This window comes from Jaculus jaculus, chromosome 21 (genome assembly GCF_020740685.1).
Source record: "Jaculus jaculus isolate mJacJac1 chromosome 21, mJacJac1.mat.Y.cur, whole genome shotgun sequence".
NCBI classification, from domain to species: domain Eukaryota; kingdom Metazoa; phylum Chordata; class Mammalia; order Rodentia; family Dipodidae; genus Jaculus; species Jaculus jaculus.
Window position 1 is genome coordinate 8,678,761 of NC_059122.1, and position 17,011 is coordinate 8,695,771.

At 46.2% G+C, this 17,011-nt stretch overlaps 1 protein-coding gene across 2 annotated transcripts in view; it reads left to right on the plus strand.

The window, feature by feature from the left end:
* Prkaa2 (protein kinase AMP-activated catalytic subunit alpha 2) overlaps positions 1 to 17,011 on the plus strand; it is a 53,542-nt gene that overhangs the window by 24,785 nt on the left and 11,746 nt on the right. For both annotated transcript variants that reach the window (XM_045139260.1, XM_045139261.1), the window contains 4 exons: positions 7,118 to 7,211; positions 8,075 to 8,219; positions 10,804 to 10,891; positions 14,540 to 14,764. In XM_045139260.1, the coding sequence (XP_044995195.1) occupies positions 7,118 to 7,211; positions 8,075 to 8,219; positions 10,804 to 10,891; positions 14,540 to 14,764 (552 nt within the window). The remainder of the gene's footprint in view (positions 1 to 7,117; positions 7,212 to 8,074; positions 8,220 to 10,803; positions 10,892 to 14,539; positions 14,765 to 17,011) is intronic.

Sequence of the window (17,011 nt, forward strand, 5' to 3'; positions counted from 1 at the left end):
TTGTTTTCTTAATGACTAGTATTACAACTAGTGTAAGATAAAAATCTTTTTTTTTTTTTTTTTTTTTGGTTTTTCGAGGTAGCGTCTCACTCTAGTCCAGGCTGACCTGGAACTCACTATGTAGTCTCAGGGTAGCCTCGAACTCAAGGCTATCCACCTACCTCTGCCTCCCAAGTGCTGGGCTTAAAGGTGTGCACCACCATGCCCAGCTAAAATAAAATCTTAATGTAGTTTTAATTTGCATTTCTTTGATGGCTAGTAAGACTGAACATTTCATCATGTGCCTATTGGCTATTTGTTTCATTTTTGAGAACTTCCTGTTCATTTCATTTCATTTTTTTTGAGTTCTTTATACATTCTTGATATTGATCCTCTGTCCAGTAAAGCAAAGATTTTCTCTTATCCTGTAGGCTGGCTCTTCACTTGATTAACTGCTTCCTTTGCTTTTTAATTTCGTGAGATCTCATTTGTTAATCGGTGCCATTGTTATTTTATGAGTGACTGGAGTCCTGCTGAGAAGGTCCTACACATGCCTGTGGCTGAGGGGCTTCCCCTGCTTTTCCCATATCAGAGTCTCACGTCAATGTCTTTGATAAAACATGAGTTAGTTTTTGTACCAGGTAAGACATGGGCATCTGGCTTTATTCTTATACATGTGGGCATCCGGTTTTAATAGCCACCATTGGCTAAAGCTATCTTTTTTTTCCAATGTACATGTTTTCCATCTTTGTTCCCAATGCTGTTGCTGCATGGGTTTATATTTGAGCCCTTTATTTTATTCATCCATGTGTTTGCTTTTGCGCCAGCATGCCTTTGGCTCAACTACATTCAATATAGCATTACTCACGTTATGTAAGACAAAGAAATAGGTGTTTTGTGAAAGCCAAATCAGCTTGTGAGTTTACTAGCAGAAATAGGAGGAGGAAGTCCGGTAACATTTACATTTTGAGGCAAATATTGTTTCTCAGAAAGCCTAACCAGATATGTGTACTATAAAATAGTAATATCTTTAGGATTTTTGTTGGCCGCTACATTAATATCAGATGCCGTATTTAGCCTAGAACGAGTCAGTGAGCTCTCTTGGAATGTCAGAGTTTACAGGGAATGGCTTGGCCAAGCTGTGTAGTTCTGTTGTCCGTGTGATATCACTGTTCAGCAGGAAAAAGGCCCCCCAAATGTCTATGTCCTCATCTTTAGTACCTGTCCAATCATAGGTTTTATGGCAAAGAGAAGGTAAGATTGCTAATTAGATGAAGTCAGAGTAGGAGCTGGACCCGGAATACCCGGCTAAGCCCACGTAAACACAGTGATCCTCAAATGTGGTGTGGGAGACTGGAAGCGAATCAGAGGAAGACACCTGAGCAAGGTCAGAGTGACAGGTGTGAGAAAGATAACACTGGACGCTGGACTGTGGTGGCCATGAAGATGGAGGAAGGGCCACGTGTGAAATCAGGCCAACTCTAAAAGCCGAGAAATGCAGGGCCCAGCAGGGCGGTTCACTGGGTCAACTGTTTCCTCTGTAAGCGTGGCGACTGCAGTTTGGATCTGAACCCAGATAAAGCCACGTGTGCCCGTGTCTGAAATCCTGCTATACCGATGGCAACACGGAAGCCAGAGACAGGAGACGCCCCAGAAGCTCACGGGTCAGCTAGGCCAGCATATCCAACAGGGAACAGTAAGACACCCAGCCTCAAACCACGTGGAAGGAGAGGAGTGACCCTTGAGGCTGTCCTGTGACCTCCATCCACACGGGCACCGCGGCACACGTACCTGACCTGCTCACACGTGTGCGCGTGCACACACACGCCCATACACACACGCCATATATATATTTTAAGCCTTCAGGAGGTAACCACACTCAGCCAGCACTTTGATTTTAGCCCACTGAGACACATCAGGCTTCCAGTCTTTCCAATTACAATATAATGCACTTAGGGCGGCAGGGGAAACTCATGCGATGGTGTTCACAAAATCCTTAAAGGAATGGCGAGGACAATTACAATTACAATGTGGAGTACTCATTCGGTCTTGACTGCTGTCCAACTGAAATGTCCAGTGATTGAGCCCGTGTGTTACCAGCTTTCTTTTTTGGGGGGGCGGGGGGAGTGGTTTCGAAGTAAGGTCTCAGTCTAGCCCAGGCTGACCTTAAGTTCACTACATTGTCTCAGGGTGGCCTTGAACTCATAGCAATTCTCCTATTTCTGCCACCTGGGTACTGGGATTAAAGGCATGCACCACCATGCCCAGCCTTCTTTCTTTATTTTTTTAAGAGAGAGAGAATTGGCACGTCAGGGCTTCAGCCACTGACCTCAAACTCCAGATGCTTGCGCCACCTAGTGGGCATGTGTGACCTTGCGCTTGCCTCACCTTTGTGCATCTGGCTCATGTGGGATCTGGAGGGTAGAACATGTGTTCTTAGGCTTTGCACGCAGGCGCCTTACCCGCTGAGCCATCTCTACAGCCCACGTTGCCATCTCTCTGTCAACATGGACGTACTGCTCATTATTCGGAGCTGCCGAATTCTGTGTGACCTGTGATGACATTCTCACACCATTGCTGGAAAGCCTTCGTTTCTATAGCTTTAGTGCAGTGTCATGTGATACTTACTTCAGGTGCATTCAGTAAAAAACATAGAAATGTGGCCAACGAAATTGTATGGCAATATTTGATTATGAGGTTACTACTCAGGAACCAGTGTTACCCCAATTTGTATATGAAGGTTTCTGAAGATTATCATAAAATATGACCCGTGAACTTGTTAACTTGCCTCTTGTATCCTTGGTTTCCTAACTTTGCAATGAGATGCCTCCTGGTGTTTTTGAGGAGTAATTTTTTTATTTTTTTGCTGCTAAGTAGTTACTATATATAAGAGGAGAAACCTGAAATAGCCAGGCTAAAGTATCAGATACCAGAATATGAGTGGGGGAGGAAGAGGTACGTGGTTGCTTTCTGCTTTGACCAAAAGATCCCACTTGGGCTGTGAGTCCTAATTTTGCAAATAAAAAGAAAATAAAATAAAAATAAAAATAACCCTGAATCAGAATGAAATAGTCAAACAAACCTTAGAAACAATAGCAGAAGTGGGAACAAAGAATATAGTCCTCGTGACAACTGCAGCTACTTACTGACAAAACATAATCCATATTTTCGGGAACTGTGTAGTCTCAGGGTGGCTTTGAACTTGCGGTAATCCTCCTACTGCTGCCTCCTGAGCGCTGGGACTGAAGGTGGACGCCACCACACCCAGCTTTTTTTTTTTATTAACAACTTCCATGATCATAAAAAATATCCCATTGTAATGCCCTCCCTCCCCCAACTTTCCCCTTTGAAACTCCACTCCCCATCATATCCCCTCCCCCCTCTCAATCAGTCTCTCTTTTATTTTGATGTCATCATCTTTTCCTCCTCTTATGAGGGTCTTGTGTAGGTAGTGTCAGGCACTCTGAGGTCATGGGTATCCAGGCCATTTTGTGTCTTGGGGGAGCACGTTGTAAGGAGTCCTACCCTTCCTTTGGCTCTTACATTCTTTCTGCCACCTCTTCCGCATTAGACCCTGAGCCTTGGAAGGTGTGATCGAGATGTTACTCAGTACTCCAGTCACTTCTTCCTAGTACCATGATGCCTTCTGAGTCATCCCAAGGTCACTGCCATCTGAAAAGAGAAGATTCTCTACCAAAAGTGAGAGTAGTATTAATATATAGGTATAAACATTAAGAGAAGTGATTACTGGGCAGTTTGGTGAGCATATTATATACATTTAGCCAGACAGCAGCAGATATTACACCCCTAGGGCTCATGACTACCCCTGTTGTAGGTTTTCAGTATAAGGGATGTGTTTCCTCCCATGGAGTGGGCCTCCAGTCCAATTAGAGGGCAGTTGGTTTCCACCATGACAGACATGCCACTGTTGCACCCGTTGGCTCATTTGGCCTGGCTGGCCAATTACAAGGCTTGCAGTGTCCACTGTTGAGTATCTTCACTGGTGATTTCTCTCTCTCTCCCATTGAACTGCATGCATAATGGCTTCTTCCAGCTTTCTGTCATCTGGTCTACATGGAGGAGGTTATCAGCTCAGTTCCAGCAGGATTTCTCAGTGGCCTTGCAACCCAAGTATGTGGAGTCTTCAGCAATAGGGTCTTACCATCTATTCCTGGTGGGAAACCAAGGGCCTCGGCAATGGCCTATAATGTTTTGGGGGCATCAAGGGCCTCCCTAGCCAATAACTCACTGGGAGGTACCCCATTCCTGGCACTGAAAATTGTCTAGTAACGATCTATGGCTCCTGAGTGTTCCATTGTCCAAAAAAGTAGGTTTCCATATGATTTGTTTATATCCTCTTAGATTTTGATTAACCCTCCCCCCACCTTTCCATTACTCAGTGACTCAGGGTTTTTGAGTTATTTTGCTTCTGAAGGAACCAGAAAATATCCCTGGAATTGGTCAGCAAGTAGTTGTGAGCGGTGGATTTAGTATTCCGTGCATCTAATTTTAAGCCTTGACCTCCCTCAAGCCACTCATCTGAATTGTGCACGGCTGTAATCGTGGATCCAGATTCCAAGAAGAAAGGCACTTGCGTGCTGACCAGGCTTGTTGACCCCAACTCTAGTAGTGAAGGGGGTTTACCAGGAAGAACGATAAAGACCCGACTCTCAGGAGTGGTTTAAACAGAAAGAGAAGCTTGACCCTTAGGAGAAGTTTGGCTTGTTTGGGGGCAGCCTTGACTTACTGCCAAGAACACCTTTTATTGCAAAGTGGTCTTCTAGAGATAGCCAGAAAGTCTGCACACTAGCCACCAAGAGTCATAGATCCTTACTGAATGACTTCTCTATTCACTCAAATATGAAACAACAGCAAGACGTACCTCTTCAGCTTGAGACCCATTGGTAAAGTACGGAAAGGAGCAAGGTGGCTTTAAGGAAACTTCCCCATGAGATGAAGAATGGAAAATAGCTCTAAAAAGGAGAAACAAAAAACAGCAGCGCTACCTCGAAGGAGTCTAAAAGCGATGCTGGGAGTGTTGGTATTCCAACGGGAATGATTCCACTAAGAAGGTGAAACGAGCCCGGTGTGATGGTGCACGCCTGGAATCCCAGCACTCGGGAGGCAGAAGTAGGAGGATCGCTGTGAGTTCGAGGCCACCCTGAGACTCCATAGTGAATTCCAGGTCAGCCTGGGCTAGAGCGAGACCCTGCAATAATGAGAAGGAGGATATCAGGGAACTTAAGAGATCGTTGCTTACGCTGAAGTTCTACTGTGGATGCCATTTAACCACAGGCGATTACAGCGAGAGTGGGGGACAAAGACATCGTGTCAGAGTGAAGAAAAGTTACCAGGGCAGCGGGTTTATGACCATTCATTTATTTATTTATTCTCTCTGAGACAGGCTCTCTTCTGTGTAACCCAGTCTTGGAGGGTCATTTCCATGTTGCTGGGATGAGCATCTAAACCAGCCACCGCATAGGGAGAAAAGGATTGATTTCCCGCTTACAGATCCCCGGGCGAAGTTCCATCAGTAGTGGGATAAGCGGCTTCCATCCATCCAAGTGGAGAGAAACCGCCGTCAGCCAGCCGACACCAAAAGCAGCCAGCCCCGAACTGGCGGCATGCGCAGGGGCCCTTCCAGCAGGGGCTCTGCCTACCTTTGGGCTGGAAATCAAACCCCACCCCCACACAGAACCATAGAGCTGGGCTCCGGGACCTGCCCCCCACCCCCACACACACCTCCTCCAGCTGGCTGCTGGACATGCAAGTTGCAAGCAACTTAGCCTATGGTAGACGCACACCCCCACATTGGCCTTGAACTGACTAGGGGACCCAGCCTGATCTCACACTTGGGATCCTGAGGGGAGAAGCTTGCAGTGAGAAGTTCTTTTCATATCCCAGTTCATTACTAGCTTGTAGAAATTAGCCAGTATTTAAACTTTCATTAAATTAAGGTGAGTGAATGCACCTGGCCTCTAAGTAACAATGGCTGCTTATAATCATTATGTCTTCTGCTGGAAGTCACAGCCGTGGTGGGGCCAGGTCTTCCTAAGAGAAACAGATGAGAGTGAAATCTGATAGTTCTATTGATCTGGGAATAGTCACACTTTGTACCTTATCAGTTCTCTACGTCTAGGAGGGGTCAGGAAGTTTACATGGTCAGTTCTAGATCTAGAAGGGTCACACATGGTATATTCCACAGGGCTGGATCAGCAAGAATGAAGTTTTGGAATCCTATTTATTTATTTATTTTATTGACAAGTTCCATAACTGTAAACAATAACCCACGGTAATTCCCTCCCTTCCCCCACTTTCCCCTTTGAAACTCCACTATCCCTTCTCCCCTTCTCAATCAGTCTCTCTCTCTCTTTTTTTTTTTTTCTTGGTTTTTCGAGGGTCTTACTCTAGCTCAAGCTGACCTTGAATTCACTATGTAGTCTCAGGGTGGCCTTGAACTCACAGCAATCCTCCTACCTCTGCCTCCCGAGTGCTGGGATTAAAGGTGTACACCACCACGCCCAGCAGTCTCTCTTTTATTTTGATTTTGATTTTGATCTTTTCTTCCTCTTATGATGGTCTTGTGTAGGTAGTGTCAGGCACTGTGAGGTCATGGATATCCAGGCCATTTTGTGTCTGGAGGAGCATAGTGTAAGGAGTCCTACCCTCCTTTGGCTCTTATTCTTTCCACCACCTCTTCCGCATTAGACCCTGAGCCTTGGAAGGTGTGATAGAGATATTGCAGTGCTGAGCACTCCTCTGTCACTTCTCAGCACCATGGTGCTTTCTGAGTCATCCCAAGGTCACTGCCATCTGAAAAGAGAAGGTTCTCTAGCAAAAGTGAGAGCAGCAATAATATATGGGTATGAACGTTAAGAGAAGTGCTTACCAGGCAGTTTGGTGAACATAGTACGTACATTTAGCCAGGTACAGGCAGACGTTACACCCCTAGGACTCATGACTACCCCTGTTGTAGTTTTTCAGTATCAGGGAGGTATTCCCTCCCACAGAGTGAGCCTCCAGTCTGTGTGGAATCCTGCCATCCCACAAGAATATAATATAAAATTGTAGCGTGAGCAGAATATTGAGTGGATTTTGATAGAAGCATTGCTCATTGGTCCTCTTTTCATTCCCAAAGGTATCAGGTGATCAGCACTCCCACGGACTTTTTCATGGTGATGGAGTACGTGTCCGGAGGTGAACTCTTTGACTACATCTGCAAACATGGACGGGTGAGTGACTTGCCGTCTACTGCAACAAGACTCCAAGTGAAAAAAGGGGAAACATTAGAAAATGGCCAGCTACAGAGATATCCTCAGTGTTTAAGCTGTTTCTATAGTAATACCCAACGAAACATCCAGAACATTGGACAACTTTTCTTTCTTAAAAATATGTCTTTCGGGGGCACATGTGTCTGGAGGCCCTGGTGCACCCATTCTCTCTCTCTCTGAGTCACTCTTAAACAAATTAAATAAACAAATATGCCTTTCAAAACACTGATTTGGGGAAATATATCCCATTTAATTGCCAAATGATTCCTCTGCATTTCTTTCTTTCTGGTGTTTTTTTTTTTTTTTTTTTTTTTTTAATGAGACAGGGTCTCACTCTAGCCCAGGCTGACCTGGAATTCACTATATAGTCTCAGGGTAACCTCGAACTCATGGCAATTCTCCTACCTCTGCCTCCCAAATTCTGGGATTAAAGACGTGTGCCACCACGCCTGGCTCCTTCACATTAAAAAAAAAATGTTTTTTGGTTTATTTTTATTTATTTATTTGAGAGTGACAGAGAGAGAATGGCTGCATCAGGGCCTTCAGCCCCTGCAAACTAACTCCAGATGCGTGCGTCCCCTTGTGCAGCTGGCTAACGTGGGTCCTGAGGAATTGAACCGGGGTTTTTTGGCTTTGCCAACAAGCGCCTTAACCACCAAACCATCTCTCCGGCCCGTGGGGACATGTGCACGCTGAAGGCTTTGTGGGTGACTTGCTGAGAATCCAAACTGCCCACTTGGTTTCTACCTAAAGGCTGAGAAACCATCGTGCCCGCCAAGGAGCTGTCCCGGTGTCCTTAATGCGGTTTACTTTATCGGGCATAGGTTGAAGAGACGGAAGCCAGGAGGCTTTTCCAACAGATTCTGTCAGCTGTGGATTATTGTCACAGGCACATGGTTGTTCATCGGGACCTGAAGCCGGAGAATGTATTGCTGGATGCCCACATGAATGCGAAGATAGCTGACTTTGGTATGTAGCTCCAGGGTGGGTGAGAAATGCAAAGCTGCCTTTTGCTTATCTTGTTTTATTTACTAAACATGGTTTTTTAATTTTATTTTAATTTTTTGTTTTAATTTTATTTATTTATTTGAGAGTGACAGAGAAAGAGGCAGAGAGAGAATGGGTGTGCCATGGCATCCAGCCACTGCAAACAAACTCCACATGCGTGCGCCCCCGTGGGTCCTGGGGAATCAAGCCTGAAACCAGGGTCCTTAGGCTTCATATGCAAGTGCTTAACTGCTAAACCATCTCTCCAGCCTTATTTTATTTTTTATTTTATTTATTTTTTGTTTGTTTTTATTTATTTGAGAGCGACAGAGAGAGAGAAAGGCAGGGAGAGAGAGAACAGGCATGCCAGAGCCTCCAGCCACTGCAAACGAACTCCAGACGCATGTGCCCCCTTGTGCATCTAGCTTATGTGGGTCTTGGGGAAATTGGATCTTGAACCAGGGTCCTTAGGCTTCATAGGCAAGCACGTAACTGCTAAGCCATCTCTCCAGCCCATGGTTTTTATTTTTATTTTATTTGTTTAAGAGAGAGGGAGAGAATATGAATGGATGTGCCAGGGCCTCCACCCACTGCAAACGAACTCCAGATGCACATGCCACTTTGTGCAGTTGGCTTCACGTGGGTCCTGGGGAATCGAACCCGGGTCCTTAGGCTTCGCAGGCAAATGCCTTAACTGCTGAGCCACAAGTCTCGTGCCATGGGAAGGGATTGGGTGCAGCTGGTATGCTAGCTTATTTATTTCACTGAAATATGTGTAAGTACAGAAAAGCGGTGAGGGGGCCGCGCCCAGACAGGTCCCCCAGTCTGCGCATGGGAAGGGCGGGGGTTCAGTCCGAGCCTCTCGCTGATGCATGCACAGGATCATGACCATCTGGAGCTCTGCAGAAGCTTCGGTCTCCTGAGCTGATCGCCAGAGAAGCCGTGGGGCTGTGATAGCTACCATGGTCGTGAGGGATCACGAGCTTCGCCAGGGTCTTAGTAAACGCCGAGGTGAACTAGAGGTCCTGACCTCTACACAGTCCCAGGCCGCCTGCCTTACGTGTCGTACTAGGTGCTTGAGAGAAAATGAAGTAGGGTACTGGCCGGGCGTGGTGGCGCACGCCTTTAATCCCAGCACTTGGGAGGCAGAGGTAGGAGGATCACCTAGAGTTCGAGGCCACCCTGAGACTCCATAGTGAATTCCAGGTCAGTCTGGGCTAGAGTGAGACCCTCCCTTGGTTAAAAAAAAAAAAAAAAAATCAGGGTGTGAGATCCTAAGGAGACAGGTCCAAGGCTGTAAAACTTCTGTGCTGCATATTTAATATTTGTCTATACCTTGTCTTCAATTTCACTGAAACCAGAAAATTGATTTCACTATTTCTTTTTCTTCTCTAAATCATAAAATTCATAAAATTCTTTTTTTTTTTTTCCGAGGTAGGGTCTCACTCTAGCCCAGGCTGACCTGGATTTCACTCTGTAGTCTCAGGGTGGCTTCGAACTCACAGCGATTCACCTACCTCTGCCACCCAAGTGCTGGGCTTAAAGGCGTGCACCACCACACCCAGCTTTTAAAATTCATATAATTGTTTGTACCATGTTGAATTAAGGCCTTCTAAGTTAAAACAGCAAAGAAAGTTCTCAGAAGTCTGAGGTGGGAAGATCACTGAATACATGTGTTCAGTAACAGACTGAAGCCCGGAGCAAGAACACTTCTCCAAAGGAGGCAGGGCCCGGGGAGCGGGGGAGGACCTTAATAAAATCTGCTCCCAAAGTGGAGCCTGTTTGCCTTCATTCCAGTTGTGTTTGAAACTTACAAAGCATTGTTTTCAAAAAGCAGTAGCCCCCATTTTATTGTTGCAAATACAGAAGCGATATCCAAGGGTGAAAGTAAGATTTTTTTTTTTTTTTTTTTTCCGAGGTAGGGTCTCACTCTAGTCCAGGCTGACCTGGAATTCACTATGGAGTCTCAAGGTGGCCTCGAACTCAAGGCGATGTTCCTACCTCTGCCCCCCGAGTGCTGGGATTAAAGGCGTGCGCCACCACGCCCGGCTAAGACACCTTTATCTCTGGAGACCAGTGCGATTTGGCCTAACCTCTGTGAAGCAAGTCAGCGCTCCTGCTTAGAGAGCTCAGCCCCACTCACGTGCATGGAGCTCCGGAGCCCTCTCTGTGGTGCTGGAAGCTCTAGCAGTGGTCTTCCCCCTGGAAAAATGCCTTCTGCAGCTTTTCAAAATAACTAAAATATATGACTCACGAGATAGGAACACTTGTACGATTTAAAAAATATTTTGATTTTTATTTATTTGACGCACAGAGAGAGAGAATGGGCATGCCAGGGCCTCTAGCCACTGCAAACATCTCCAGATGCATACGCCACCTTATGCATCTGGCTAATGTAGGTCCCGGGGCATTGAACCTGGGTCCTTTGGCATTGCAGGCAAATGCCGTAACCTCTAAGCCCTCCCCCAGCCCCCACTTGCACTTAAAAAAAAAACCAACAACACAGTTTTATCTATATCATCACTGTAAAACTAACTGTGAGTAAATACCAGGTTTTTCTTTTCAGGCCTGTCTAACATGATGTCAGATGGTGAATTCCTACGAACCAGCTGTGGCTCTCCAAACTACGCAGCACCCGAAGTCATTTCAGGAAGGTAACCATGTCAGTGAGGCTTCTGGTGGCCTCTCATTCACTCTAGTGACATTCAGTTACATCTTCTTTGGATGAAATGACTTTTTATTTATTTATTTATTTATTTTTTAAAAAATTTTATTTATTTATTTATTTGAGAGAGACAGACACAGAGAGAAAGACAGATAGAGGGAGGGAGAGAGAATGGGCGTGCCAGGGCTTCCAGCCTCTGCAAACGAACTCCAGACGCGTGCGCCCCCTTGTGCATCTGGCTAACGTGGGACCTGGGGAATCGAGCCTCGAACTGGGGTCCTTGGCTTCACAGGCAAGCGTTTAACTGCTAAGCCGTCTCTCCAGCCCTGAAATGACTTTTAAAACTATAGAAACAAATTGTTTATTTAGTTTTTAATGTTATTTAAGGTGGGTAATTACACTAATTTTTAAAGTTCATGTAGATGTTATTATAAGAGAGTGTGTGTGTGTGTGTGTGTGTGTATGTTGTTGCATTACGAAATGACTGAAGGGCTGAGGAGATGGGTCAGGGGTTAAAGGCGCTTGATTGCAGAGCTTACTGTCCTGGGTTCAAATCCCCAGTCCCTACTAAAACCACATGCACAAAGTGGTGCAGGCGTCTAGAGTTTATTTGCAGCTCTGATGTCCTCTTTCTTTCTCTCTTGTTGTTTCTTTTTCTCTTCCTTGTAAATAAGTAAACATGTTTTTCAGCACTGATTGAAACAGATTTTGTTGTAGCACCTGCCTTTCGCTTTAGAAAATTACAGGCAAAATTTGCTAAATTTGAGCTAGTGTCATTCATTATTTATCAGACATACACCTTCAGGAATGTTTGACGCATCTTGTAAAATTCATGGAGTTTTGTTTTATATTTTGTCTTTAGAAGACCTATATTCAGGGGAGACTGTTGTTGTAAGCAGTTGAACTACAGGGACAAGGAAGGTGGCTTCAGTAGGTAAAGTGCTTGTTTGCAAAACCTGCGGGCCCAGGGTCAACTCTGAGGCACCCACGTAAGCCAGATGCACAGAGTGGCCTAAGCCTCTAGCATTTGTTTCTAGTGGCAAGAGGTCCTGGCGCATCTACACACACATATGTGCAAATAAATACATTTTAAATACATATATTTTATATAATAATAAATGTAAAATATATATTATATATTAAATATATATATATATATATTGATTGATTGATGTAAAATAAGGTAGCCTCCCCAATGGGGACTGTATTGCTCATTGATCGTCCTCTCGGTGCGCTGTGTAATTCTGATGCGGCGGCAGGGGTGACGTCCAGTTTGCACAGTGGCTGGCATTTGGTTTGAGGAATTCACAGGACGTTGTGTAAAGGGTGTTCTTTTTTAAAAATTTTATTTATTTATGTACTTTAGAGAGAGAGTGAGGGGATAGGCGTGGTAGGGCCTTCAGCCACTGCAAATGAACTACAGATGCGTGCGCCCCCTTGTGCATCTGGCTTACATGAATCCTGGGAATCAAACCGGGATCCTTTGGTTTTGCAGGCAAATGCCTTAACCACTAAGCCATTTCTCCAGCCCTCTTTTTTTTTTTTTTTTTTTTTTGTATTTGCATGTGCTACAGCAAATGCCTGCCCAGCTTTACATGGATGGCTGGGGAATTGAACTCCAGGCTGGCAGGATTTGTAAGCACATAACCATAACCTCCGAGCCATCCCTTAGCCCCATAAAGGTCTCCTTGTAAGTAGCAGGTGGGAGAATGTTCTGGTTCATTTGGGCTGCTGTAACTGCGCGCCATCGACAGAGCACACTGTAAACAGCAAAGGTTCATTCCGTATAATTCTGGAGACTTGGAAGGTAGGATTAGACTTGATGTCTAGTAGGGCCGATTCCTTACGGCTATTGTCTCTCTAAGTGCACATGATGGAGGGAAAAGGGATCTCTAGGGTGGTCTTTTTTTTAACAACTTCCATGATTGTAAACAATATCCCATAGTAATGTCCCCCCTCCCCCCACTTTCCCCTTTGAAACTCCATTCTCCATCATATCCCCTCCCCCTGTCAATCAGTCTCTCTTTTATTTTGATGTCATCATGTTTTCCTCCTCTTATGATGGTCTTGTGTAGGGAGTGTCAGGCACTGTGAGGTCATGGATATCCAGGCCATTTTGTGTCTGGAGGAGCACGTTGTAAGGAGTCCTACCCTTCCTTTGGCTCTTACATTCTTTCTGTCTCCTCTTCCGCAATGGACCCTGAGCCTTGGAAGGTGTGATAGAGATATTGCAGTGCTGAGCATTCCTCTGTCACTTCTTCTCAGCACCATGGTGCCTTCTGAGTCATCCCAAGGTCACTGCCATCTGAAAAGAGAAGATTCTCTATCAAAAGTGAGAGTAGCGTTACTATAAGGGTATGAACATTAAGAGAAGTGCTTACTGGGCAGTTTGATGAGCACTGTATATACATTTAGCCATTCAGCAGCAGACGTTACACCCCTAGGGCTCATGACCATGGGGCAGTCTCTTTTATAAGAGCACATATGATTTATGAGAACTGTGTTCTTGTAACCTAATCTCCTCCTACCTTCTTTACTCCTAATAGCCTCACTTTGGTAGTAGAATTTCACCAGTGTAGTCTTTGGAGGGTTAACCATTCAGTCCATCATAAGGAGTTTGGACAATACGGCAAATGATACGTGGACGAGACAGTGATCTATGGAAAACAGGTTGTTTTCCCCCAGTGGGACTGTAGAAACTTCATTTTGACATGTCAGACCCAGGTTTGAGTTTGCTGATGTGTTCTTGGAGAATGTTAAGGATATCAAAAGGCAGAGGAAAACAGGTGCCAAAGGTGTCTGGTGTGTAGACACATGTTGGCGGAGCTGGCGATCTGACTGTGAAAGCAGAGGATGTCAACGTGATGTCACGCGGGGCAGACACTGCCTGTACAGTGTGCGCTCGGCAGCCGATGTTTGAGATCTCGTGTAAACCGTGTGACTAAGGACAAAATTCTGCTGGCTGTGCATTTTCTTCTTGTAGTAATTCTGCAGTGAGGACTGGTGTGCACACTCTCAAGTTTCTGGTTTTCTGTTTTCGTGGTTTCTTAAACAACCAGACATAAAAAGTATTGCAGTGTTAGCAATTTATACATAAATAATTATTCTTCTTCTTCCCCCTCCTCCTACCCTCCCCTCCCCTTCCTCTCTCTTTCTCCTCTCTCTTCTCCTCCTCCCCCTCCTCCTCCATTATTTATTATTATTATTGTTATTGTTGTTATTAGTTGTTGTTGTCATTTTGGTTTTCTGAGGTAGGGTCTTGCTCTAGCCCGGGCTGATCTGGAATTCACTGTGTCATCTCAGGGTGGCCTCGAACTCTTGGTGATCCTCCTACCTCCGCCTCCCGAGCGCTGGGATGAAAGGCGTGGGAGTAAACTTATTTTTGACAAAAACCAAAACTACGTTCTCTTGGCTACAAGTGTGAAATGACTAGTTAGATCGATGGTTCCCAGTGGAGGACGAAATTGAGGTTTTGGAGTAGTGGTCACGTGCCCACAGGTCAGCGGGTCCCGAGGGTGCCGCGCACGCATCTGCACACACTCGTGCGTGCCGTCTAGAAGCAGAAGCTCTGGGCGCGCCCTGCGCGTGTGCGCGCGAGGGGACGAGTGCCGAGCTCCGTGCCGCCGTCTCCCCGCAGGCTGTACGCCGGGCCCGAGGTGGACATCTGGAGCTGCGGCGTGATCCTGTACGCGCTGCTGTGTGGCACCCTGCCCTTCGACGACGAGCACGTGCCCACCCTGTTCAAGAAGATCCGCGGGGGCGTCTTCTACATCCCCGAGTGCCTCCACCGCTCCGTGGCCACGCTGCTCATGCACATGCTGCAGGTCGATCCTCTGAAGCGAGCGACCATCAAAGACATCAGGTGACTCGCCCGTCCCTCCTCCACCTGCTGGCAGCCGCAGCGACGTTGGGTGGGCGCTGGGTCAGGCTGGGCGCTCCGGGAACTTTAAGGCCAGGCCTCTGTCGGTCATCCCAGCCCTCTGGGGTGCACAGCAGGAAGACCTTTAGGCCCACGTGGGTGGGCTACGTTTCCAGACCCTAACTGTTTTTTGAACTTCTATTATTATGCAAACCTTACGATGTCACTTATTTTTTTTTTTCTTCTGTTTCTGGTAAAACATTTACTTCAAAGAAATTTTTATATAGGCTGAGGCTTATATATATTCAAGAGTATAAACAGTTTTCCTTTGGATTTCCTAAAAACAAACTCTTTAAAGTATGTCTCAGATGGCTAAAAATATAGCCAATTCTGTCACAACATGAAAGGCAACGGACAATTACAGGATATTTTAAATAAGCAGAAATAAGCCATCTACAGCAAACTTGCTTCCCAGTAGATGTCACTTATTTTTCATAAGACCCTGCAAGGTTTCCCCTCTGAGGTCCTGAGCCTTGCCTTTCCCAGACAGCCTTTTATTTATTTATTTTATTGATTTATCTATTTATTTGAGAGTGACAGAGAGAGAGAGAGAGAGAGAGAGAGAGAGAGATGCAGATAGAGAGAATGGGCACACCAGAGCCTCCAACCACTGCAAACAAACTCCAAACCCGTGAGCCACCTTGTGCATCTGGCTAACGTGGGTCCTGGGGAATCAAGCCTCGAACTGGGATCCTTAGCATTCACAGGCAAGCGCTTAACTGCTAAGCCATCTTCCCAGCCCCCAGAGAGCCTTTTACCTGTGCTTCAGCGGCACTGCTGCTTGTCCTGGGCCCTTACACACACCACATGGTTTATGCCTCGAGGTCTGTGTTAACATTGTCTGTCTGGCCGCCTTTCCTGACAACGCTACCGATCCTTGCACGTTCTCCTTCCCTGTGCCCTTCCTGTGAAGCAGCTGTGGCTCCCGCGGCAGGTAGGCCTTGTCAGCCTCCTAGTCCCCAGCCTTACTGACTCCTCCTCACGCTGCGCCTGAGTGCTTCTCCGTGAGTCCTTCTCCTCTCTGAATTGTGCTCTCATTAAGATACAGTTATCATCTCTGTGTACGCAAGGGTGACTGAGTGACCGACACTGGAGGCTCAGGAAGTACTGAGGAAGTGACAGAAGGGGAGATGTACGATGGTGAAGCCGTGTGTAAGAAGTTGTGTTGCGAGGAATGACAGGTGGGGAGAAGTGTGCACTCACGTGTATGATGGTGAAGCCGTGTGTAAGAAGTTGTGTTACGATGAATGACAGGTGGGGAGAAGTGTGCACTCACGTGTACATGGATGAAGTAATAAGAGGTTGTGTTATGACTCTCTTGGTTTATGATTTGAGGGGTGCAGTCCACCATGGGGGAGGAGGCACTGAGGCAGGAGCCTGAAGCGGCTGCTCACAGCGTCTCTTTCTCAGGAACCGAGGGCCGGCCGTGGGTTCGGCTGGAGGCTTCAATGCTTGCTGCCGTGACCCTTCCCGAGCTGCTCAGGGTCTGCGCGTCTCAGAGCCAGCGTCGCGTGCTGGGCCCAGTGCTCACAGACACGCAGCCTCTTCCCTGCTCTGGGCCGGATTCAGCGCAGGCCTCGTGCATGGTGACAGGTCACAGCTGCAACGTGGCTGCCGGCATTGGCTGCGCAGACGAACCAGCGAGGAAATCCTACGTCCGCAGTTCCTAGACTAAATCGTTCTCCTCATTGGCTGTCCTCAGGAACAAAATCCAACATTCTGATATTCTTGCACTTGTTTGCATAAACATATGCACTTAGAATAGGAAAAGGACCAATTTTATTTATTTTAAAATGGTTATTTTTTTTATTTTTATTTTTTTATTTTTTTTAAAATTTATTTATTTGAGAGCGACAGACACAGAGAGAAAGACAGATAGAGGGAGAGAGAGAGAATGGGCGCGCCAGGGCTTCCAGCCTCTGCAAACGAACTCCAGACGCGTTCGCCCCCTTGTGCATCTGGCTAACGTGGGACCTGGGGAACCGAGCCTCGAACCGGGGTCCTTAGGCTTCACAGGCGAGCGCTTAACCGCTAAGCCATCTCTCCAGCCCTAAAATGGTTATTTTTATGCTTATAGGCTTTAGAAGAAAAAAAAATAAGTCTATCAAGACGAGTTCATTTACCCACATGCAAATTATATAAAATAGTCATTTTTTTCGGTACCTAAAATGATGACTTGGGCTGATAGTT